At 43.0% G+C, this 24,212-nt stretch overlaps 1 protein-coding gene across 1 annotated transcript; it reads right to left on the bottom strand.

Moving 5' to 3' along the window:
• mmp11b (matrix metallopeptidase 11b) lies at window positions 1–22,969 on the bottom strand. The gene is made up of 9 exons (XM_063011809.1): window positions 22,831–22,969; window positions 9,757–10,043; window positions 4,291–4,434; window positions 3,245–3,378; window positions 2,832–2,998; window positions 2,298–2,330; window positions 2,002–2,206; window positions 1,125–1,385; window positions 1–128 (listed from the first exon to the last, which is right to left on the bottom strand). Exons 1-9 carry the CDS (start codon window positions 22,924–22,926, stop codon window positions 1–3), a joined length of 1,455 nt encoding a protein of 484 aa, XP_062867879.1. The 5' UTR covers window positions 22,927–22,969.
• Window positions 22,970–24,212: the final 1,243 nt, after the last annotated feature.

The following is a 24,212-nucleotide window of genomic DNA, read 5'->3' as shown; positions in this document are numbered from 1 at the left end:
CTATTGATACAGGGAGGGACTGCAACCAAAGAAGTCCATGCCGATGTAGCGCGGGTAGCCCTCGAGTGCCCTGACCCCGACCGGGTCAAACTTCCAGTACTGTCTCCCTCTCAGGAAGTGGGCAAAGCCTGCGAAAGAAAGGTGAAATGTTTTAAAGACAATACATTCACATAGCAGACGCCTTTATCCAAATCGGCTTACATTATAGTTACAGTACACAGTCTGAGCAATTGAGGGATAAGGGCCTTGCTCAAATTTCCAACAGCAGCAATGGTGGTGCCAGTACCTTAACCACTAGGCTACGGCTTCCCCATAGGAGTCAGTACATGACAGGACTCCAAGACTTTATGGATGATTTGTGAGAAATCACAATATATATTAGAGGGGACAAGTCTGCCCCCCCTCCCCCCCTTCAATATTAGGATATGCTTAAAATGATAAACATATAAACATATTTTACTAGTAGCTTTTGCATAATTTTAGGATCGGTCACCGTTCCCATCAGTTATTGATGATAGAACTGTTTTAGAATGACAGGAAACCCCAATCCCTTCCACCCCTAGGTACATTTGGTCCCCCCCCTATTGTTGATGTCGCTACCCAAGCACCTTAATGCTACTTTTTGTGTTTTACTGTGGGTGGCATTCTGTTAAAGTGTTTACCTGCACAGGTGTGTGAGAGACTGTGTTTCAGTATCACCTAAATAAATAAACTAGAGCACTTGAAAAGAAGCATCTGTAATTCATGGTGAATTCCCCCCCCCCCCCCCTTATTGGTCCCCCTATTGGTCCCCCTATTGTTCCCCCTATTGTTCAATTGCACCTGATCATGTATTGGCCTTACAGCTCTTTGCTGGTGTTAACAATGTTCCTAAATTACTGGGCATAAGGCAGGAAACACCCCTGGCTTCCCTCAGTGTACTGCTAAAGTATTATAACTTTAGGGTCAGTGTTTTTTCTGATACTATGTGATGCTAATCTGTCGCAGTACTGTCACAGTTCTCAGTAACGTTATCTCAGCATGAAAGCTCCAGCATGCAGGTCTGTTGATTACTTCAGTTACAACGCTATCTTCTGATAACGATAAGAAAATGTTACTGTGTAAACAGTTCTGTATCTTCCTACCATAGCGGTCCTGGAAGGCGGCATCGATGTCATTCGGGATTCCCCTCCAGTCCACCATGTTGCGAGCGTGGCTCGAGTCCACTCGGTTCTCCTGCGGGTTGAAGCGCCAGTAGTTCCCGTTCTTAAAGAAGTACACCTTCTGGGTTTTGTCCTCGCCCCACATCAGGGCTGCCTGGATGTCTGTAACTGGAAGACCCAGTCTCTGCACCGAATCAGGACCTGTGATCTGCTTCTCCGCTTCAAACACCCAGTAACTTTGACCTAAAGGAACAAAAAAAGCCTGTGTCATATCTGAAGTACACTTTACTTTGGATTGGTTCAGGATAAGGAGGGTTGACCTGTCTGCCCAAGCAGGGTGTCAGAAGGTTTTTCATTGGATTTCATTTAAGTTCCTAGGGCTTAATGCTAGTTTGTTTTTTTATTCTATTTATATATTGTCCCCCAATTTTCCTCCACTCCCGATCTTAGGAGAGACAACCACTGCACGCCCCCACCAACACGTTCACTGAGCTGGACGCTTCTTTTCACCCACATGATGCTGGTTCACATAGGGATCCATATCACATCGTAGACTCACACACCGATTCCCAATATCCACCGTCTCACTGTGCAGGCCCCTGACCAACCAGCAGAGATCGTAATTGCAGCAGTTATGAGGAATCCCCTCCGGCGTTCCCACCACATGGACAAACCGATCATTGTCTGTACAGATTTCAACAGGATAAGAACTAGGAATGCCAGCATCTGGCTATATGTGGTTATGGCATCACTGGCACTCAAACCAGTCACCTCCTGAGGATAATATGGACTACTGAACTACAGTAACAGATCCAGTTGTTTTTAACTACACGTAACAGAATTATCAAAGCTCACCCACCCTGAAAGAACCAGATGTTTCCTAATCTGTCCTCGAACGCAGCGTCGATGTTGTCGGGTATTCCTCCCCAGTGTCGTGAGGCTAAAGCAGGATACCCAGCCTGCATTTTGCCATCACGGATTCGCCACACGTAGCCCGATTTGAAAAAGAACAGCTCACCGCGGATCATGGATACAGCGTCAAAATTCGTGTAGCAGACATCAGGCTGTAAGAGAAGCACAAATATTTACAATCGGCTCTAAAGACGACGGTTCAACTGAATATAAACGTGTGATTAAAAACTGTATGTTTACCACTGTACTGATGATCTCGTTGGTCTCGTGCTCTCGCTGCCTTTCTCGTTCCAGCTCACGCTGCCTTTCTCGTTCCCTTTCTCGTTCCAGCTCTCGCTGCCTTTCTCGTTCCCTTTCTCGTTCCAGCTCTTGCTGCCTTTCTCGTTCTCTTTCACGTTCTCTTTCATGTTCTCTTTCATGTTCTCTTTCATGTTCTCTTTCTATCTCTCGTTGCCTTTCTAGTTCCATTTCTTGTTCCATCTCTCGCTGCCTTTCTAGTTCCCTTTCTCGTTCCTGCTCTCGTTGCGTTTCTCTCTCCATTTCTCGTCCTCTTTCTTGTTCCCTCTCTCGTTCCATCTCATGTTGCCTCTGTCGTTCCATCTCTCGTTCTCTTTCTCGTTCCATCTCTCGTTCTCTCTCTCGTTGCCTTTCTCGTTCCATTTCTTGTTGCCTTTCTCTTTCCATTTCTTGTTCTCTCTCTCGTTCCATCTCTCGTTCCATCTGTCGTTGCCTCTCTCGTTCCATCTCTTGTTCCCTCTCTTGCTCCCTCCTTGAGACAGGCTTTGAGCCGTACAGGTACTGGATGCCCTTTTTGTCGTCCTCGCTGAGCTCTAGCGGGTAGGAGAAGCTATAGAAGGGCGACATCACCGCCCCCGGAGCCATGGAGTGCTGCAGACCCAGAACGTGGCCAAACTCATGGGCAGCCACCTGGAGCAGGTCCGTGCCTGTTGATTAACAATCAGTATAAGAGAGCGCAAGCCATTAAAGTGCCAGGTTTACTAAATACCACTTCCATGGCATCATCTAATGAGCAGAGCCACTAAGTTGTTTGATTTTGAGCATCAGAAATGCTTCTTTCTACTCATCGTTGGTGTTACCTACAACCTAGGGTACTGGAACTGGAACCCCTTTGTACTGATCTTGAGGCCAATATTGTGGCATTTAGATTAGTGGGGGGAAAGAAGTCTTACCCAAATTGTTGCCAATCGTCCAGTACTCGTCATAGTCAAAGTGGATGTCTCCCTCGCGGTACGTTCTGGGAAAGAAGGCATGGGCCAGTATTCCTCCAGGACCATCGAACGGCAGGTTGTCTCCATGCCAGTACCTGGATGCAAAAGACAGCACAATAAACTTCTTTAACTTCTGCCGAAAGGTCCTTCAAGGACTGATAATTTTATCAAAGAAATATTTAAAATTGTAATATAAAAGAAATAATCTCGTCTATCTGCTGTACAGACCTGGACAGACGCCCGGAGACTTTTTTTAATCATAGAAATGAACATATAGGTTTACAGGCTCAGGCTTGAGGAATAGCTCGGAAAAGCCCTACCTGCTGCAGCCAGCATCTTCTTTGTTTAGGCTTGTGTAAGCATTTTTTTCTTCAGTTTTACAATACAAGATCACTGTCAGTGCTGAGAGAAACGAGTCACAACAAATCGTGTGAAAACCGAGAAACGCTGCTGTTCACGTGCAACTCTACACCACTTCTACAGCACAGCAGCAGGCTTTACAACAGGAACAAAGGGATTACATGTGGAGAGTGGTGGAAAAGACTATGGCTTTAAAAAAAGTCTTTATTAAAAGCCAGATAGATGAATAAAAAATATATACGTCTGTGTCTGCATGGACAGCGAGTGCATTATTTGAAGCGGTATGGCGAATAGGAACACACCCGCAACAGGCACCAATCACAAACCCCTTAAAACAAAACAAGCTGCTTTGTGCACTAGGATGAGGCTTTAAAAGAAAGGGAAAGGATAAAAAGGATGGGATTAACGTGGTCGAGCTGTGTACATGGCATGACACAACAGAAACACCTGAAGAAAACACCTGGCAGGTGTGTGGAGGTTTGACCTTACCATTCAGTTCTGTTTTCACTTACCAAACTCACCAAACTAACTTTAAAATCCTCAAATTCCAGAGTTTCTGATCACAGTTGAGGTCAATTGTAAAGGACACATGCTTTATTTTATAACAGTGTAAAAAATGTTCTTCTCGAGGCGAAATGACGTTTTACCTGACAAAGTCGATGATGATGTCAGCTCGGCCACTGGTGACCTCGGTGAAGGTAAGCGGAGTGATATCGCTCCAGACCTGCAGCGCCTCCTGGAACACCTGACGCACTTTCGCCAAGCTCATTTGCCACGGTGTCCGTACGATCCTGCCACACAAACACAAATTCACTTTTTACCACCCACACGACTCTCATGATCTGCCACCATGCCAGGACGAGACATATAAAGAACTTCTAAAAAACTGTGGTGCTCGCAGTTGGCTAATCGACGTGCAGAAAAAATGTGAGCTCTTTTTTTTATTCAGCCCACATTACAAACAGACATGCCCTGAAGGATCTGATTCAGATGAAGCTGTGCGTGACATGTCAACAATACTGGGGTTATGGAGTTTATTCTAGTGTTACTTAATGGTAATATCAAACAAAAGCTCTTTCATCGCATTAGAGCGTTAGAAGACCTGGTAAACAGTCGATAGAAAAGGCATGCAAACTGATACTATATCATTTATTAGGCTTTTTAATTCGGTTCATTAAAAATAATCTTAATTTAAAACCACTTCGATAACAGTGTGGGAAAACACCCTGCGTGGTGCACCAGTTATTCTCTCACTTACAAACACCTAGAAATACGTTACAGTAGTCAGTCCACCAATGTGCCAAAATCTATAATCTGTACGCCAATCTAGGGTCCGAAGAGCACAATTTAGCCAGTGCAGCATGATCTTCAGTACCACATTACCTCCAGGCTTCAGTGTGCAAGTCTGACTCTAAACTCACTGAGATAGCCCTGTTTTACCAACGTGGAATGGGTTTGGTGACCTAATTTTGAACTGTTCGGCACATTTTCACCAAAAATTAATGTTCATTCCTAGCTGGAACTGTAGAATAGTACAATTTTCAGACAGAACAAGTTGTAGAAGAAAGAAAACGTCTTCTTATCACAAACAGTTGATCCATGCTTGCTTTCTGGATAAAAACAAACATCTGCAACAGCAGCACAAATACTCCCCAGCTTGTTAATACTGTTTACTTCCAGCGCGTGTTGTGCAATGCCCTCTGTTGATGACGCATCCTTGATTCCAAATAAAAACTGATGCAAACGTGGACCGGTTCTCTGATTAGCACCAAGGTTCTAAAAAGTCTGAACAGAACCACCTAAAGATCCAGAGATATTTTGGTTGAAAAGGGCTACCAGTAACGGGTACTACAAGGCTTGTCCCGCCTGGTGCTCACTTTCATTCAAGTACCCTTCATTCTTAAGGTTATGAGCGTTTGAGCCAGAGTTTTATTATTGTGTCGTCTGAACTTGTCCAGACAGGAGTGAATCCAGCTTGGGAAAACTCACTGTAACAGAGCACCACAGAGGAAAATCTGTTTTTGTGGTTTAAAATTAATCCTAGCTCTCTAAAAAGTCTTCCTGGTCTATTTTTACCCCTTTTTTACGGATTTGATTGCGCAACCCCTGCCAATCTAAAAGCTTGGAGGCAAACATGCTTCCTCTGAGACACCCAAACCCACATCTGAACAAACCTACCAATAACCTGCTTGGTGCAGAGTTTCATTACAGGCACCCTTCATCCTTTAGATGTAGGTTCTTGCTGAGTGTTGGAGCCAGAGTTTATTGCTGTGACGCCGTTGCCAGTCTACAGACAGAAACAATCAGATTGGGAGAACCCACTGTGGCAGACCAAGTGACTGTAATTATCTTCTAGTATCATTGCATAGGTTTCAACTCTCTGAATTCTATGTCTTTTTTAGCCTTTGTTTATTTTGGTACTAATTCCCAGGGTGTTCGAGTGGCATTGCAAAAAAGAACTTTTAAGATCTGGGGATCCAGGGTATGAATCTCAGTCGTGCTGTTGGCCGGTTGGGTGTCTGCGTGGTCATGTTTGGCTAAAGTTTGATAGGGTGGGGATGCCTGAAACAGCCTAGCCTTGGGGAGATGCCCTTTTAGTGCGCTCTTTTTTAATATATATATATTTCCCTTTTAGCGCATCCAGTTGCCTGATTGCGTCATGCTTCCTCTCCATCAATGCCGATCCCTGCTCTGACTGAGGAGAACGAAGCTAACCCACGCTTCCTCCGACACATGAGCAGCAGCCGTATGCATTTTATCACCTACACTTTGACGAGTGCAGTGCAGCTCAGCGTTGTGTATGGAGAGACACACCCTGAGAGCACTCTTTTCTCATCTCTGTGCAGGGAAAGACACCCCATCCGGCTTAGTCCCGCCCATATCTGAACAACAGGCCAATACGATATGATGTATTCGAGATCCCAGCTCTGGTTCCAGCGTGTGTTTTTACCGCTGCGCCACCTGAGCGGCCTTCTTTTAGTGCGCTCTTAATGCCGGTCCCATTCGATGTAGAAAATGTGCATCTTTATGCACCTGATAGTTCAAGGTGTAATGCCAAAAAAACTATTTAGTATAACTGTGTAGATATTTTTGACCTTGTGATGTAACACAGTACAAGTACAATATCCATGTATTTATAACAGTATAAGCTCAGACTTCTATCTCGGATTAGCACCAAAATGACCTTAAACCTCCTTTCTATCGGGCACAGCTCCAGAGAGCCTGGCAGCCGTCAGACTCTCATTAAAACTGGGGCCCGACGCTCCCCGTCTGTGAGGAGTGCCATTGGCTTGGTTTCATAAAACCTTGCAGGTCAGTCTAGGATTCATGACTAAGATCGCTCCACTTAGGCGAGGAATCCGAGCCTGCATCAGCATTCCTACTGAGTATAGGATTATAGAGTCCATCATTAACTCTGGACTGGAAGGGGCGGTATAAATGGCTCCAAAAACAACCTTTGAGACATTAGTTATTAGAGCATTGTGACACAATACAGACTCCAGTACACTGGTTAGAGTGGAGTTAAGGACAGACATCTCCGTCTGCCACTTATGTTCGTTTTTTTTTTTTTATTCTTTACACACTCTGTACTCAACATTTATGGAAGAGGCAGAAAAAGCCCAAGGTATCAAGTTCTTGTGTTCAATGAAGGACAAGAGATTTATGGGTAACAATTCCAGCAAGTGGGCCATAAACCTGGAGGAGTTTTAATCATCACTGGCTCCACTGCACTAACAACTTCTTCTGGAAATGAAGCCCCAACTCCCGCTGAGTGGTCGGGGGGGACTGGAATCACACGGCTTCCAGCGCCCGTTACACGCATGAGTACTTTGCGAATGTATTGTGTGCCTCTGCCAGGTTCATGACCCGACTGCCTCCAGATTACTGGTAAAAGCTAATGCCTGCTGGAGACTCGTATTGTATTGTATGAGGAGGAGGAGGCGAGTCAGTCAAAACATAAGCACTGGGAGAAGAGCCTAGGGCGCAGGTCAACCCGTCAATCACAGGGCTTTGTAAAAGGTGATGAAATTCGTGTCAGCTCGATGGAATGCCTCTTAAAGACTGAGCAATGAAAAAAAGACACGCTGGACTGACTTTGACGGAGTCTGTCAGGCAAGATCTTGAGAATCAGGCCCTCCGGTTACATTTAACACAAAAACAACCCGGGAATCGGTGCATAACATTATTAGTGATCTTTTTTTAAACGGTTCATGTTATGTTTGGTTAAATATACAAGTATGCACTTCTAATACTGGACAATTCATTCATTCATTCATTCCATCATTTGAAAACACTTGACCAAAGGCAGGAGAGCAACACCCTAAACAGGTACCATTCCCTTGCATGGCAACACACTGAAACTATTTGGGCAAAAGTACTGACCATGAGCTTACTAGCCATCCTTATCATGGGATATAACAGCCTCCACTCCTTCTGAAAGACTTTCTACAAGAATTTGGACTGTATCTAGGGAAATTTGTAAGGCTTTCACTCATAAGGACATTTGTAAGATCAGATGCTCATATTTGACTACAAGTCTTGGCTCATAATCAGCATTTCAATTCATCCTAAAGGGGTTTAGTGAGGCTGAGAACAGTTCTGCTGAGTTTCTTCACATCAAACCAGTCAAACCATACTTTTAAAGACCCTGCTTTGCGCACAGTGGCTGAAACGGGAAAGGGCCTTCAACAGATTGTTACCACTAAGTTGGAAGTATATAATTTATTTTATAATTTATTTATCAGTCATTTTCTAAACACGTTTTTGCACAATTTGCAGCACAGGATGGAATTTTACATCTGACTGTCTGAGACCTTGGGCTGTACAATGAAAAACATCCAGACAAAACACCTTGATTCCTGGTGGCCTGGAAACAGGGGGAGTAAAACACAACCCTCACTGTTTCCCACCAAACTCTCTCTCTCGCTGTGTAATATTACTTCTGCTAAGTGTTTCATTGACACTTTAATACAGGTTATGAGAAGCCTGGCTGTCTGGCATGAGCAAAACCCCAATGATCTACCCAAAAACCTCTAGTGTAGCTGGAGGCAAGTGATCCCTGTGATCTGTGTGGGGCCCAAAATCAGCAGAGACAGTCTGTACTGCTAAAAACATGCTTCAAAGATTGCACCAATGTGCGGCCAGTAAATTATGCTTTTTATGTTTTCCACCCACTGAGATGAGAGGAATCCGCTCACGCTTTTTATACAGGCTGTGTCTCAATAATGCATCTCTACTTTTGGTGCAGGTAGTGGGTTCATGGTGGGTGAGTGAAAATTGACTGTTATATGGTTGCTTCTCTCTTTAATTGACTCTTGGATGCTTGGTTTTCTATTTATTGAGTCTAAATGAGAGCTTTAAGGTTTGCTCTAGTAGAAATGTGGCTGGCAGTAACACATCTAAGTGAGCTCCAGCCCCCCTTTCTGAGGCAGATTATTCTGAGGATTGTGTCTCAGACACCATTTCTGTGTTTTGACAGAGACAGAGAGCACACAGAAATGTGTTTCGGGTCACTAAACACTGAGCTTTTTGAAAACTCTACACCCCTCGTTTTTGTTTGAATAACCAGTGTTGACACAGTGTTGACGCGTTTCAATCTCAGCTCTGCTACAGGCCAGCCAGGCGCCTACATGGACAATGATTGGCTCTCTTTTTGCGATACGGATCTTCACATTAACCTGCCTGGTACAGGTAAAAAGAAGCGATCGACTACTGACCAAAGAAGGCCGTGACTAACACGTGTGCAAAAGTGAAGGTCTGCAGTAAATACAATTGGGTAATTGGATACGACAAAATTTGGGAGAAAAATAATGGATATTCGGGTTATGTATTACTAGTATTGTGTTTAATATGGACCGTAATAAAAGTACATAACCATGAGCAAATAACGAGAAGGCCTGTCTCACAATAAACATTTTAATTTATTCTGGACATATTCAGCAGGGTTGAGGTCAAATCTCTCACAGATTAACATTATTTCCTACTAGGCCAAATCCAGATACTACACACTGATAAACATGTGTACCAAGCTCTGGACTGTAACCCTGACCAGAATTAATCAGTTACTGAAAAAAAAAAAAAAAAAAATTAGCTTTAATAACAAAACTCCTTACTTGTAGGTGAGGTCGGTCTTGTCCCAGCGTCCCCCGAACAGAACGAAGCGCTTGCGTCTGTACCGTCCTCCTCCCTGAACTAAGTTATGAAAGCTGAGGTCTCCTTTCTGTGAAGGATAATCCGGGACTCCGCATCGCGGCCTGTTCCTGAAATCGCTTCCATTCTTGGAGGTAGCAGGGTAGTGCTGCCACTTCCTAATGTCCAGATTTTCTTTCAGTGTGTCCTGAGCGTGCGGGAGTCGTCCTCTCTTCTTCAGGACGTAGTGATGATTTTTCTCCTGCCATACCTGTCACCACAAGCATAAACAATCAATAGAGTATTGAGCTTGAGCTTTGAAGCTGCCTGTTCTTTAGATAATACCAGTAAGAAGATACCTGTCAAAATTTACAACAATTAAAAATTGGAAGGAGTTATCGAAGGAATACTCTCCTTAAGACATCATATAGTAGATCTTCTGTTCTGTACACCTTTTGTTTTCACTGTAATACTGACCACTTTCAGTTTCTGCTGCTTGCTAATAAAACGATTCCCTTAATGTGATGCCACCATCACCACATTTTACAGCATTACCAAGCCAATGTGCATTTTCCCCACATACCACTTGGTTAATTCAAAGTCTACCAAGTAATGCATTTTATAAAGCTTCAGCTCTTCCATAAAGGCTGGTTTAGTGCAACATCTGGGATTTAGTTGACCCATGAGCATCACTTTCAGGCGCAGTTACTGAAGTTGGTGTCACCCAATTCCAAAAATGTTAGATAAAAAATCTGCAGGGCTCAAAATATACATAAAGCACACTTAACTTTTGGTTTTACTGTATGTGTTTTTGCTCTTTTCACTCTTTTAATGAGCTTATTTTAATCCATTAACACAAAATTTATGTAAGTTGCTTAGAAAAGGCTCTTAGATCTAGAATGTAGGATCTGCTTTCTGAGAGCTGGACAGAGTTTTCTTACCTCGGGTCATCAAGTTTTCCCAATGTTTGCATGTGTTTTCTGTGGAACCTGGTTTCCACAGACATGCCAAAGGTGGATTGGCTCTGTATCGCCTCTGTCTAGGTGTGTGTAAGTGTGCGAGTTGCCCTACAATAGAACGGCACCATGGTCAGGGTTTTCCCACCAGCTTTCAGAAAAGTCGTTTCGTCTTTTGCCTTTTAAGGCTTTAATCTTATCACTGTCATTTCCACTTAAAAGGAAATAGCTCTGTTAATTGGGCAGGAAGGTAAATGACCAGAGGAAAGAGTATGATTGCTCTTCTCCTCCCCCTGTCCTCCCCTCGTTCTTCTCAATTCTTTCTTCTAAATTTCTTTGGTATAGTTTGTGGGCCGATCACTGCTGCAGGATATTTCTACGTCTCCGTCTATCTCTCATTCGTCTTTTTGTATTCTTTTTGATCTCCACATCCGTTTGGGTTAGTCAGACCTAAACGTTTTGATGCTTCACCAGTCCCGGTCATAGAGAGGCTTTTGATGGCTTTGATTTAATGACGTGCTGGGTCGGACAAGCACAAGCGAGAAAAAACAGCAGAAGTTTATATATAATCTATCAAATATAAGGATTTTTGAGATTTTATGGAATTATTACAACAAAAAACCCACACAGGACAAACGTAATATAAAAAAATAACAAAATGTACCCTAACGTGATAAGACAGGCAGACAAGCAGACTGAAGTACACACTGTAGCTAAAAACAAGCCCCTGTGGCAAATAACACTCACATGAATTGTACAGAATAACAACTGTTGCTGATGCACCACGTTTCAGGGTTTTAATTTTCACCCGAGCATTTCTGCTGACTTTGCGAGTACCTCCGCACGCTGTACCATCATTACATAGACATGTTTGCAGAACACGAGTATAATCAGCACAGCATCTAAATAACCACGTTGTTAATCCGTGTTGATGTTGATGCTTCAGGATTTTTTACGATTGTTTACCTCAGCTCTCATCGCCGGCCGACCTCAGGGCCACATGGTAAGTGACGGACTTGGAAGGAAAACACGGCGTGTCTCCGGGAGGCAAAGAGGACGATTCAGGGTCTAAATCAGCCAGACAGGTTCATTGAGACTTAGCAAACATCAGCTCCCATTAATGACAAGTGCTGTAGAGGGACCGGATGATGCAGATAACCAGCATCTCAGAAATGTCATGAAATAACAAACACTGTGAAATCTTTCAGCAGCCTGAAACAAAGCAGTCAGCGTTCTGAAGAGGAAACTGTTCCAGAATTTTACACATAAAGAATCATAAACAAACTTAAAACATCTAGCTACATTAAGACTTAATGTCATAAATTCAGCCTGCATAAAGGAGGGGTCGGTCATTTTCAGTCACATTTTAGGAAATCTCTCTGTGAATAGAAGAAAAATCCAAACTGGTGACAGGTAATATTCAACCAATCAGCACAATGATGCGTTTTACTTGCTTTCATGTTTACCATGTGTACGCATATGTGTTTGGGATGTGAAATTTAAGGGAAGGACAAAATAGGACAGAATCTATTTGGTTTATGATACAGTGATCAAAGGACGTTTGATTGAAATTTAAGAGCCTTGCGCCTTCCTGAAAAACCCAACCGAGGAAACATGGGGTACAAGTAGTAGGACTTGTACCTGTGACCTTCTGATTACTGGTTTAGTACTTTTAACCGCTGAGCTTCTCTGGCTAACAGGACTAGCTGGCTTGATCTGACCAGCCAAAGCTTGTCCACCTGAATGAGACTTAAAACCTTAACCACTGTCACATTTCTCACATTCATATCTTGCATTTAAGTCAACTTACATCAACTTATACAGACTACAAATGTGCATGATGTGGAGGCCATTTACCCGATATGCTATTCCATACATAACCCTATACTGTAAACTTTATGAATCAATTAAAAATTTACAATTTTTTATTAAAAACCTGTGTTCTCTATCATATCATATCATCTATATCTATTACACTTACACTACATACCGTAGTAATATTATATCTAAGCTCGAGCGTAAAATAATCAGTTTGTGTGATCTAACCTTCCTCAGTCAGCAGAAACACAAGTACATATTACCAGCTCCAGAAATAACTGCGTTTAGAGGGGCTCAAATTGGAGCTGCAAACACCCCTAAGCATGCTGTCAGAGACTCATCATTATTATTAAGTCTTGCTGGTGGATGCACTCAGGGTCAGCACATCCTTCAGGTCTTATACGGGCCCAGCTTCGGTGTAGAGGAATGAAATGGTTCCCTTTACTTTATATAAACCACGTTTAGGAATGGTTTTTATGCCATGTTTTACACACTTTGGTTACATTTATGACAGGCCAGGTAGTTACTGGTTACACAAGATTCACCAGTTCAAGGTTTTTAATGTCAAACACAGTCACGGACTCCAATTCACCTCACTTGCACGTTGGACTGTGGAAGGAAACTGAAGCTCCCGGAGGAAACCCACACAGACACGGGGAGAACATGCAAACTCCAAACAGAAAGGACCGGGACCGTTTCACCTGGGGATCAAACCCAGGACCCTTTTGCTGTGAGGTGACAGTGCTACCCACTGAGCCTGTTTCTAAGATGGTATTGAAGTGACATAGCTAGCTAAACACACACGTTTAATAATTTCATGATAGCTCACCTAGATCCATGACTCTTCCTGTTGTTGAGGAAAAATAAGGTGAGGTGATAAATGAAAACAGAGAATACAGTTGACTGGATTGGAAGAATTTATTGGCACGATTGTGGGTTCCTACAGCAGTGGAATAGCTGAAGAACAAGTAATAGAACTGTGTCCCTCCCTTTATACTGCTCTAGTCATATCACATTGGGTGTTGGACTTTGGAACCTCCATTCTGTGCTAATTGTTGTTTTTTATCTGCTTACAACAGACATGTTGCTTATCTCTGTACATTAGACTCCCAGCCACATCTCAAGCAGCTACGTAAGGATTTAACAACTATAAGTATTTAATGCACAAGCAGCAAAATACTAATATTCAGGTGATACCCAGACACACTCATTTTTCGGTGGGGATGTGTTTTGCTGACGGGTGAAAATCCACAGCGAGAAGGTAAAGCAGACGTACGACTGAAGTGAGGGAGGTTTTACACTGTCAGTCATGTGTGGGCACATTTTACAGCATCCACCTGCATTCGGCAAGTCAGGTGAGGCAACCAGTGTCTGGCAAAACACACCTGCATGCCTTTCTCACCTCACCATGGTGTGTACTGTAGTTTTGCCACGGCGCTATAAAACATGGCACCTCTCGCCAGGTTCGCACGCAACTACGTATTTGACAAGTTTAGGGCTTCACACTTTCAGTTATTCATTAACGAGCGCTCACACCTCAGAACAAACTCCACGCCAGAGCTTAGAATCAAACCAGAGAGCTATTGTGTTGCACCAACCAAAGGCGACTCCAACTGCCCAACATCAATAGAGTAGTCGGGCAGTTCCCTCTGAATAAAATTTCCCAAAGGGTGTGTGTGTGTGTGGGGGGGGGGGGGGGGGGGGGACCTTAACCTGTCAAGGGCCTCCATTTTTTTTACTGGTGCCCCTGGCAAGAAGACCCCTTCCTTTGCAGTCCATCATGCTCTGCTCAAGGACATAACTCAAGTAAGGCTACCGATACTTCAAAGTACTCAAAGGTCATTTGTGTGCTGAGGGGAACCATCAGGGCCCTCTACACCCTCGGAGGGGGCCTAAGATATTCTAAAACTGATATTTTAAAAGTTCAACAATCCAACAAATGCCACACTTTTTAACAAATAAATCTACGCAAATAAATCCTTCAGACCTGCCTATTTAATTTGTGTTGGAAAAAGAAGTGTTAAATTTAATATGCCCCTTTGGACCTGCAAAAGGACCTTTTTTTTTGCTGCTTGACTATTTTACCTAGTATTTAGACTAGGATTCTGGGTTTTTGTTGCTTTTGGATGACTGATGTGGTGTAGAACAGAGTGTTGGGCTCATCAGGTACCTGAGCAAGACCTATGATTGAGATTTTAATGCTCAGTCACTCAGTTCGTCTCATTTTTGCCCTGTTAGATCTAGATCTGGCCCTGATCTTCAGCAAGTGCAGTTAATAGTAAAGTGAAAACACTGAGGAGCAAAAACATTCCCATTTTGTATTTGAAGAACAAGTAACAGAACTGTGTCCCTCCTTTTATACTGCTCTAGTCATTACACATTGGGTGTTGGACTTTGGAACCTCCATTCTGCGCTAACTGTTGTTTCTGATCTGCTTACAACAGACATGTTGCTTATCTCTGTACTTTAGACTCTCAGCCACATCTCAAGCAGCTACATAAGGATTTAACAAGCAGCAAAATACTAACATTCAGGTGATATCAAACATATTGTATTCGGCAGATGAAGCAACTGACAACCAATCTCAAAAACAATGGATTGGCAGCATGGTGACACAATTTAAAGGTGCTTTCCTGCTTTGACCCCAGTGTAGCACCCACTGGACCCACCACTGGACCAACCCTGAGCAGGATATAGCAGTTAGCAAAGATGCCTAGATAAAGTCTGAGGTTTAGGTTCTAGTTTAGCATTAGCAGCACCTTTGTTCTTGCAGGACTAAAACAGTTCGTGAGAGTGTGTTACGTGTTATGAGTTCTGTTCCTGGAATAAAGATAAGCATCACTGAAGATACAATCTGTATGACATGAATAGATCCATACGCCACACTAATTGTGCATAGCTTTCTATAATTTCTTACTTAAATTCCTTCTTAACTGGTCAGGAAATTGAGCTCTGACTTACTGGGAAACTGGGTTTGTTTCTAGAAGTTGTGCCAGATTTAGCACCAGGATTGGAACAAGCTCCGAAGGTTTCTTTAAACTATTTAAGAAATGAGATCTACTTTACAGTCCGCATTGCAGAATTTCCCTTAAATATTTGCTGTTGGTTAATCTGGTGATTAGTACGACTGGGGAGGGTTGATTGTTATACAACCATACAAAACAAAAAGAGATTGGTGTCTACATACAATTATGAATCTTCTACAGCACAGGGGTCCAGGTACTGTTCCCTACACCAAAATATGAATTTTAAAGGTTTAAGAATCACAGCCCTGCCTGTTTTACAATTGTGAAGTTGTACATGGCCAAAAGTATTTGGACACCTGACCATTAACTTGTTGGACGTCCCGTGTCAAACCAATTCAAATGGTATTAAGAGTAACTGCTATGTGATCTTTTCAGCTAGAACAACAGCCACTCCTTTGAGAAGGCTTCTCACAAGACTTTGAAGCATGTGTGTGGGAATTTGTGCCGATTCGGGCAGTGATGTTGATCAAGAAAGGCTCAGTTGATGTTCCAGTTCATTCCAAGGCTGCTGAGTGGGGCTGAGGTCAGAACTCACAGTCATGCTGGAACAGGAAAGGTCCTTCCCTAAACTGGCTGCAAAGTTGGAAGAATATATTTTTATGTTCAATAATAAGAAGGGGCGTCCCAATAATTGTGACCATATAAAGACTGGGTGGAGTTGGTGCTTTTTTTAATCTGTGGGTATTTTTGGATTGTTGTTGTTGTTGTTATTGTTGGACATTTACCAACAACCTCGTTAATTGGCATCTATTCCTGTCAGGAAGTTACACCTTAAAAACATGGATTGTCATAGCTGAAGCTGTTTGTCCACGACTTTTGAGACCTTATGAGACCTGAGTCCTTTTTAAACATTAAACTATTTGGCTTTATCTGCCTCTTTGGAATTTGATGAGTCGGAGCTACTTTATAGCCGAGACGTTAGATTTGAAATCAATCTAATGGAGCTCATCTGTACAGCTATCTTTTTTTTTATTATTAATACAAAATGCTGAGTCTGTTCTTCTGTCTGTTTGAATCATGGAAATGAAGCGTGTGTGATTGAGGTGAGGTGAAGCGAGGTGAGGTGAGAAGAGGGTGGCTCGTCCATTACGACCGTACACCGATGAGAGCTCTGAAGGAATTGTTATTCTAAAAGCACTTCTGCAGATTCTGTGTCCGTATTCTGAAATCCGAACTCCTTCGCTCTGGGAGACGTGGGCGCGGATTAAAAAGCGCTGACATGCCATGACAAGAACAACAACCCGGAGAAGCATCTTCTGTTTCTTTGCTTTTAACTGAGCCATAGAGCAACATGTGCGCATGGAAGAGGTCCTGGCCCGGTTCCCATCCTGTAGTGCTCGTGCGGATAACCGACTTCCTCCCGGGAGTCCGTCGTCCAACGGACGTCAGGGTCATGTGTTCTGTTCCTGATTCCTACAGAACATATACGCCAGGGCTGGAGGAAATACCCGTGTTTGGTTTATAGGTCAATATTATGGCTAAGTAACAACTTACACAGCGTGAAAGACACATGCCTGTAGTGTTTCCTGTTTTGCCGTTACTTCATTCTCCTGTGAAAGTGCAGCGGCTAAAGACCAGCGATAAGCCGAGAGACTCACGCATTCATGACCACACTTGAGATAAAAAATGCGCTATCCAGAGAAAATCTGACTCGGGTAAATATTTACCTCCCCCCAAAAAATCCAGCATGTAGGTTGTATACACATGTAAAAGAGATTACACTGCTGTGGGAAATTGTTTTTAACTGGAACAGGAAACGGATTAAGCAGATGAGAGATATTAAATACTCTCAGTCAGCAGGACGTCCAGAGCTGCAAACAAGACTACTGTTTTTCAAACACCGTCTGCATTCTTTCAAAAAGACCTTTCATGGAACCTGACTTTAGGGATTCGGTCGGTTCCAAACGTCTGGCGCAGGGCCGTGATCAGGTCTCCATGCAGGACAGTCAAGTTCTTCTACACCAGCGGTTCTCATCCCTTTTTCCTTTTATACCTCCCCGTGTATAATCTGGGATCCACATGACACGGGTTATGATATTATTCTTACGTTTTTATTCTTACTCTCATGTGAAATTCAGTGAATCCATGACGACGGTAAGTATCTTGGTATTTTCTATATTTTAATTGATCTAACAAACTGGTGGCTCTGGTGGAGCTTCCTCAGTCTCAACCACTTTAGAGGTGCGCACATCAAATAAATTTCCCCACCACCTGGGATCGAACCCAGGACCTTTTTGCTGTGAGGCGACAGTGCTACCCACTTAGCCACCGTGCTGCCCTAGGTGCGCAAATCAAATATTTGTCTATATAGGCAAGCAGTAGCCTAGTGGTTAAGGTAATGGACTAGCAACCAGAAGATCGCTGGTTCAAGCCCCACCACTGCAAGGTTACTGCTGTTGGGCCCTTGAGGAAGGCCCTTAACCCTCAATTGCTCAGACTGTATACTGTAACTGTAATGTAAGTTGCTTTGGATAAAGGCGTCTGCTAAATGCCGTAAATGTAAGATAATTTAAACTACATGTATCTTCAGAATCAGAATTCTGATTTTGAAGATACATGTAGTTTCAATACATTTATATTATATAACAAGATCTTCTGTATGCTAATGGCCTGATTGATTTCCTCTCCCCCATCACGTGTGATTATTTTTACTCTTCGTAATAAAATGCAATTGCAACCTTGCAACCTTGTCTACATTAACAGCAGTGCAAAACTAAAGTAGCAAAACATGTCGTGGCTGATTGGCTTCAGATGAGAACAGTTTATTATATAATTATGTAAATTGAACGTTCACATAAGTACTAATTCGAGCAGCGTTTGAATTGGGCATTAAGCCGATCCCTTTAACGCTGGGTGAAAAATGATAGCATGACACCTTCTCGCCATAATACAGTCCATTAAACCTGCTCTAAGCTGCAATTATCCAAGCAGGTAAGTGCATGTTGTGTAATTTTACTTATTACCCGAGGTTCTGTTTGTCTCCGAATGTATGCCATTGATTTTCAGCTTGTCTTAAAGTTCAACAAGTTCAAGGTCAGGAGTCTGAATAATTTTAGCCATATGATGTGATCCTCCTCATTGTTTTTATTCTAATTTGTTTCACTCTCTACTCCAGTGATAATATCTTTCGTTTAATTATCTACAATCTGTATTACAGAGTCAAACTTGTAATTACAGACAGATTCAGGAACAGAAGCAGAAATCCTTTCACCCCGGAGCATTCACAAGTGGCGCTTCACCCGGAATGCCCCGCGGGCCGCCCCTGTGTGTTTTCAGGGGGTTCGGGGAATGCAGCTGCGCCAGCTATCTCGCTCTTTTTCTTTTCCCTGTGTCAGCAAACAGAGGGTTTTGTTATTCTGCACCACATGCCAAACTGCTTGCCCCTGCCTGCATAATCTCCCCTCTGCAGCTTTGTCAACAGTCAGGAACAAATTGAGCGCACATGCGAGCGCCGCTGCAGTCCGTCCGTGTTTACAAATCTGTCTGGAGAGCAAATACAGAAGTTTACGTACACTCGTTATAGAAACGTATGTCATGTCAGCCTGGAGGATTCTAATGGTTTCTGCAGCTCGACTTTTTGTAAACGCACAGACTGTAGGGACAGAAGTATTGGGACGCCTGACGTCTGATTTGTAGATTTACGTGTTTCAGCCACAGCAGTTGCTAACAGGTGTAATAAATCAGTTATATAAAGGAAATTATAGCTTCCAAACTTGGCAGCAACAGTTTAGGGACACAAACAAAATCTATGAAGACACTGGCTTAAAGAACCTCAGCCTCACTGAACAGCTTTGGAATAAACTGGAACATCAACTGACACCAGTGCCCAGCCATACAAATGCTCTTTTATCAAATGGGCACAAATTCCTACGGACATACTTCAAAGTCCTGTGAGAAACCCTGTCAGAAGAGTGACTGTTGTCCTAGAGAAGATCACACAGAGGTCACTCTATTTTCATAGCAGTTGCTTTCGAAATGGGACGTCTGACAAAGTCATGGTCAGGTGTCCAGATACATTTGACCTTATAGTCTATAGTGTATCTGTATGTACCAGAAAGAAGAACCTAATAAAGTGCTAAAAATCACTTCTGATTATTGGAATTCTTCTGTGCTGAGATCTGGAGTGGATTTGGATTTCATTTCTGCCTCCTTTTGTCTCGTTGAGGACTTTTTAAGTGCTCATAAGTCTGACGTTTCCGTTTGTGTGTTGTTCGCTGTGTTGTTTGATTTGCTGAACGCGTCTGCAATTGCTCAAGATGTTAGAAAGGAGGACAAGAGCTCTATTATTCTTGGATTCACGCAGAAACACTTTTATACCACCATTTTCTTCTTTACACGGATTTGAATTTCCTCCAGCTAAGTTAAAGCAGACATCTGCGGCTGGCTTTGTCTGTCTCCTGTAAGCTCAGCCTGCAAAAGCGCTCTTTGTTTTGAGCGTGTGTGGTTTTTCCCCGTAGACTATATGGCCATGAAGAACATGTGAACACCTGACCAAGAGTTTGCTGGTCACCCCGTTCCCAAACCATGAGTGTGTCTGTGAGAAATTGTGGCCATTCAGGCACTAATATCGGAAGAGTAAGGCTGGCTTGGATTTCCAGTTTATCCTAGATCTTTATCAGGGTTTAGGTTAGATCTCTATGCAGGACACTACAGACCTTGCTTTGTGCATGCTGACCTTCCCCAAACTGTCGCCACAAATCGTTGATTTAATACACTTGTTAGCAATGGATGTTGTTTAGCAACAGAGTCAGTGATGTTGTCGTTTGTGAGCCATGAGGGTAATGATGCACCTTTGATTGAAAGGTTTTGTGGTGCAGGTGCCAAATTGGGTCTGCAAACCAAATGTATCCTAAAAACCTTGGTCTCAGCCTTGTCTCTGGGCATGCCTGTAAGATGTTTGGCATGTTCTTCCCAATTCTGCATGGGTTTCCCCTAGATAGTCCAGTTCCCACCTCTAAATAAACATAACAAAGGTGAACCCCCAACACTAAACTGTCCCTCGGTGGAAGTGAGTAAATGTTTGAGCTGTTATTGGCACACTGACCTGTGCCCAGTGTTTCCAGGTGGTGCTGGACCCACTGTGATCCTGACCCAAATTAACTGCCTCATTCTTTTCCGGTCCTAATCAGGGTGGCAACCACTTACACTCTCAAACACACCTAATTTAAAGCAGTCAATCCACCTATTGCATGTTTTGAAAGATAGGAGGGAATGTGAGTACTCAAATTCAAAACTGTGGCAAAGCTGAGTGCTGCACTGCAACATGAGTCCTGAGGACTTGGGTTCGAACCTTGCCTTTAGTCACTGTCTTACCTGCAAGTTCTGTAAAATAAATAATTGAATTGTTTAATATTCAGCAACATATTGTCTCCTCAAATCTGAGATCAGCAGAGATTGGAAAAACTCTGGGTTCTAGGGTTCGATGCCACACCTACACTGTTTATCCGAGTGATTTTATAAAGAATCTAAAGTTAAGCAACATGAGAACTCATTAAATCTCTGGACTGGGATACCCACCGGGTTAGCAATGCATATGAATCGCTCACACGACCAGCACGGTTCAGTTTACAGCAGATGTAGCCAAGCTTGCTGGTAGGAGACCAACCTACTGACCCACATCTCTTATTTTCAAACACACGACTCCCTAAAGGTGCGCCCCGTCCCTCCTCTTAAACAAACACGTGCCTACCGCACTGCCTTTTACTTTCTCTCCAACTGAAATCTGACACACAAACACGACTTACAAAACACGGCTGGATCTGACACGCAGATGTTCGGTAAACGTAACTGAATCAACGTGTGGGCACAGAGACGCTGGTGAGACGGAAAATATTACCAACGTGACCTGGATTCAAGACTTCCTGCGTTATTTTGACCATCTAATAATGCACTGGTATTCAAATCACAGCCACTAATGTCTGCTTTTTACAGATCTGCCTTTAAATAAGGGTCAGTGTTGATGACCGCTGGCTAATCAGTAACACCATACAGTCAGAAGTAGGCGAACACCTGAGCTAGAGCTTTCTGGACATCCTATAATATCCTATCTAAAATTATGGACATTATTATGAAGTTCCTCTCTGTGTGGCCATAAAAAGCCTTCATTTTTCTCCGAAGACCTCCACAACAATTACGAGTGTGTCTGTGGGAATGTGTGTCCTCTCACAATCAACGTTCTAAAATCAGGTTGAGTTCAATAATTAGGGGGAATTCGAGGTTTAGATTTGAGTATCACATCTTGGACGATACACCGGTCTATCCTCCCTGTCTGAAATGGTTCTCCCATGGTTCTCCCTAGCACCAGACCCACCGTGTTACTGACCAGTATGAAGTGAATTATTCACTCCATGTGGTTTGGGAAGAAAAACTGCATGAAAACATGCAAGCCCAAACTCCAGACAGTCGGTGGAGCACTGGGTTCATAGAGCTAAGGGTACATGTGGGGCACCAGCACCACTTGCTGCACCACGATGGTACCCTCGACTTGATGTATAATTAAAACGCAAAGAACCACTTTTATCCAAGAGCAGATTAATATTAATATTAACTGTTTTCATATTATACTAAGAATAGATTTTTTTCTTTCGTAGTGTATCATATTTATGTGGACTATAGCAGTGCTTTAAACATTGTGAAATATTTTTGCATCAGACAGCCAACACTGCTTTGCTGTACTGTATAGTTAATAATAAATACCAATCGTTTTTGCAATTTTAAGTAAAATGATCGTAAATGTTTGACTGTTGCAATGTTGTTATTGTTTATTATTTATTAGGATTTAACATCATGTTTTACACACTTCGGTTACATTCATGACAGCAAGATTCATCAGTTCAAGTCTTTAATGTCAGACACAGTCATGGACAATTTTGTATCTCCAAATCACCTCACCTGCATGTCTTTGGACTGTCGGAGGAAACCCACACAGACACGGGGAGAACATGCAAACTCCACACAGAAAGTAGTAACATTAGGGGGTTGCTGTGTAGTTGCAATTGATAATCTTTATTCAGCTATTTTAACCCTACTGGTGCAGCTTTCTTTATATAAACAAATTGAAATAAAGGTTTGCATCCTATTATGAGATTGCACATGATCGAATCCACTTTGCGCTGCACAAAAAATAACTAAATGCCAAAATAAAACAATGCAGAGCTCAGTGCGCGTAATGAAGTCTCCAGTGCATGCAAAAGTGCATGCATGACGATGTGAAAAAGTGAAATAACACAATAAAGAATGAGAGAATGAACCCACTCACCGTGGGGTCTTTGTAAACGCGGCTGCTCCTGCCGTCCCCCAGTGGAAGCGCGTGCACGGCCAGCGCGCAGTACAGCAGCAGCACGAGCACAGCCATGGTCTCTCCAGGAGCGCGCGACTCGAACCCGAACCCGTGCTGCGGAGTTGCACAGTGCAGGAGTGAGTGGCTTTTATACCCTGCCTTCTCTTTGTACTCCTTTTCGTTCAGATTGCTCCTCTTATTACTCCTCTCTTTATTTTCACAGGCTGGAGACAAGTTCATGAGCGGTCACGTGACCCGGCTTGGTCCGTCCTGCTCGTGTTCACCGTGCAGCAAAGACGCCTGGATCTCTTTGTGTGTGTGTGTGTGTGTGTGTGTGTGTGTGTGCATTAAATAAATGCATTGTTGTGCAAGCTGTGTTTCATCCTACATGCTTCCCGTGAGCGCTTTTCAGCCTCCAGATGCGAGTCTGATCTTGCGCATTGGTGATTATTACACCCCAGGGTTCAATAGTACCCAGAATTTACACCTGCAGCATTTTATTTAACCTTATAGCACTGAATTAACTTGTTTTGTACAGGTTGGATTATGCAGCTGGCGTTAAAAGGTGACACACACTTGTGGAGAACATGTATAATGGCAGTTTTGCCATTTCTTACTGCACCGTAGATTAAGTATACTTTACCTGCACACTGGTCTCCATCCTACTCTATTACTGTCTTATATTGCGTTACTGTCTTAAGTATTGTACTGTATCATCCTATAGAACCAGATTCAACCTATAGAACCAGATCCAACCTCTTTTTCATGATGGTTTCATACTGCTAGAATTATTTATGAGTGTGATTAACACCAAGATGAAGGCGAGCACCATCTATGACTTCACCTATCACAAGATTTAGGGTAGACCTCATTCAGAGGTGATTCAATTTGAGTAAGTACCAAAGGAGCGTCCGTGGGCTTTAAAATAGCATCATAAGGGCTTAATTAAATTGTCATGTTGTTAAAAATCAAGCTGTTTACCTTTGCTGTGTACACGTGCTGCAAAACTGTATATCAGCAATCACACAAAGACTCAAAGTTTACCTTTAAGTGGCTCCTTATCAGTTGAAGTGCACCTTCTTCAGGTAAAAGCAAACAGGAAGCCCTCAGGTCAGGCATTCAGTCAGAACCTCTCAGGTAAACGCTATACAATGCAGCTTATTTTAAAAAGGCCAGTACTGAGCTTGGCACAAAGCAGAAAGGACCACGCTTGAATTGTCCGCCCGACCTCAAAACCCCGGACAATGAGAGGACATTTCTTAAATGCCTCTGGTTAGAGGCCGTGAACAGTATCATTACTGTCGAGCTGGATGGTTGAGGAAACCCGTCTGGACGGAGCGCATCAGTAAATTAAAGGGTCA

The sequence above is a fragment of the Trichomycterus rosablanca genome, chromosome 16, assembly GCF_030014385.1.
Source record: "Trichomycterus rosablanca isolate fTriRos1 chromosome 16, fTriRos1.hap1, whole genome shotgun sequence".
Classification (NCBI taxonomy): domain Eukaryota; kingdom Metazoa; phylum Chordata; class Actinopteri; order Siluriformes; family Trichomycteridae; genus Trichomycterus; species Trichomycterus rosablanca.
This window is presented reverse-complemented; position numbering and strand designations above follow the sequence as displayed.

What these genes read in the sequence shown, in the direction of transcription:
- mmp11b (XM_063011809.1), bottom strand. Translation starts at nt 22,926, where the DNA reads ATGGCTGTGCTCGTGCTGCTGCTGTACTGCGCGCTGGCCGTGCACGCG. An exon ending in GCGTTTACAAAGACCCCACG is followed by an intron (nt 10,044 to 22,830) that starts GTGAGTGGGTTC and finishes TTGTGGTGACAG; the next exon opens with GTATGGCAGGAGAAAAATCA. An exon ending in ACCTGTACGGCTCAAAGCCT is followed by an intron (nt 2,331 to 2,831) that starts GTCTCAAGGAGG and finishes CGAGAAAGGCAG; the next exon opens with CGAGAGCACGAGACCAACGA.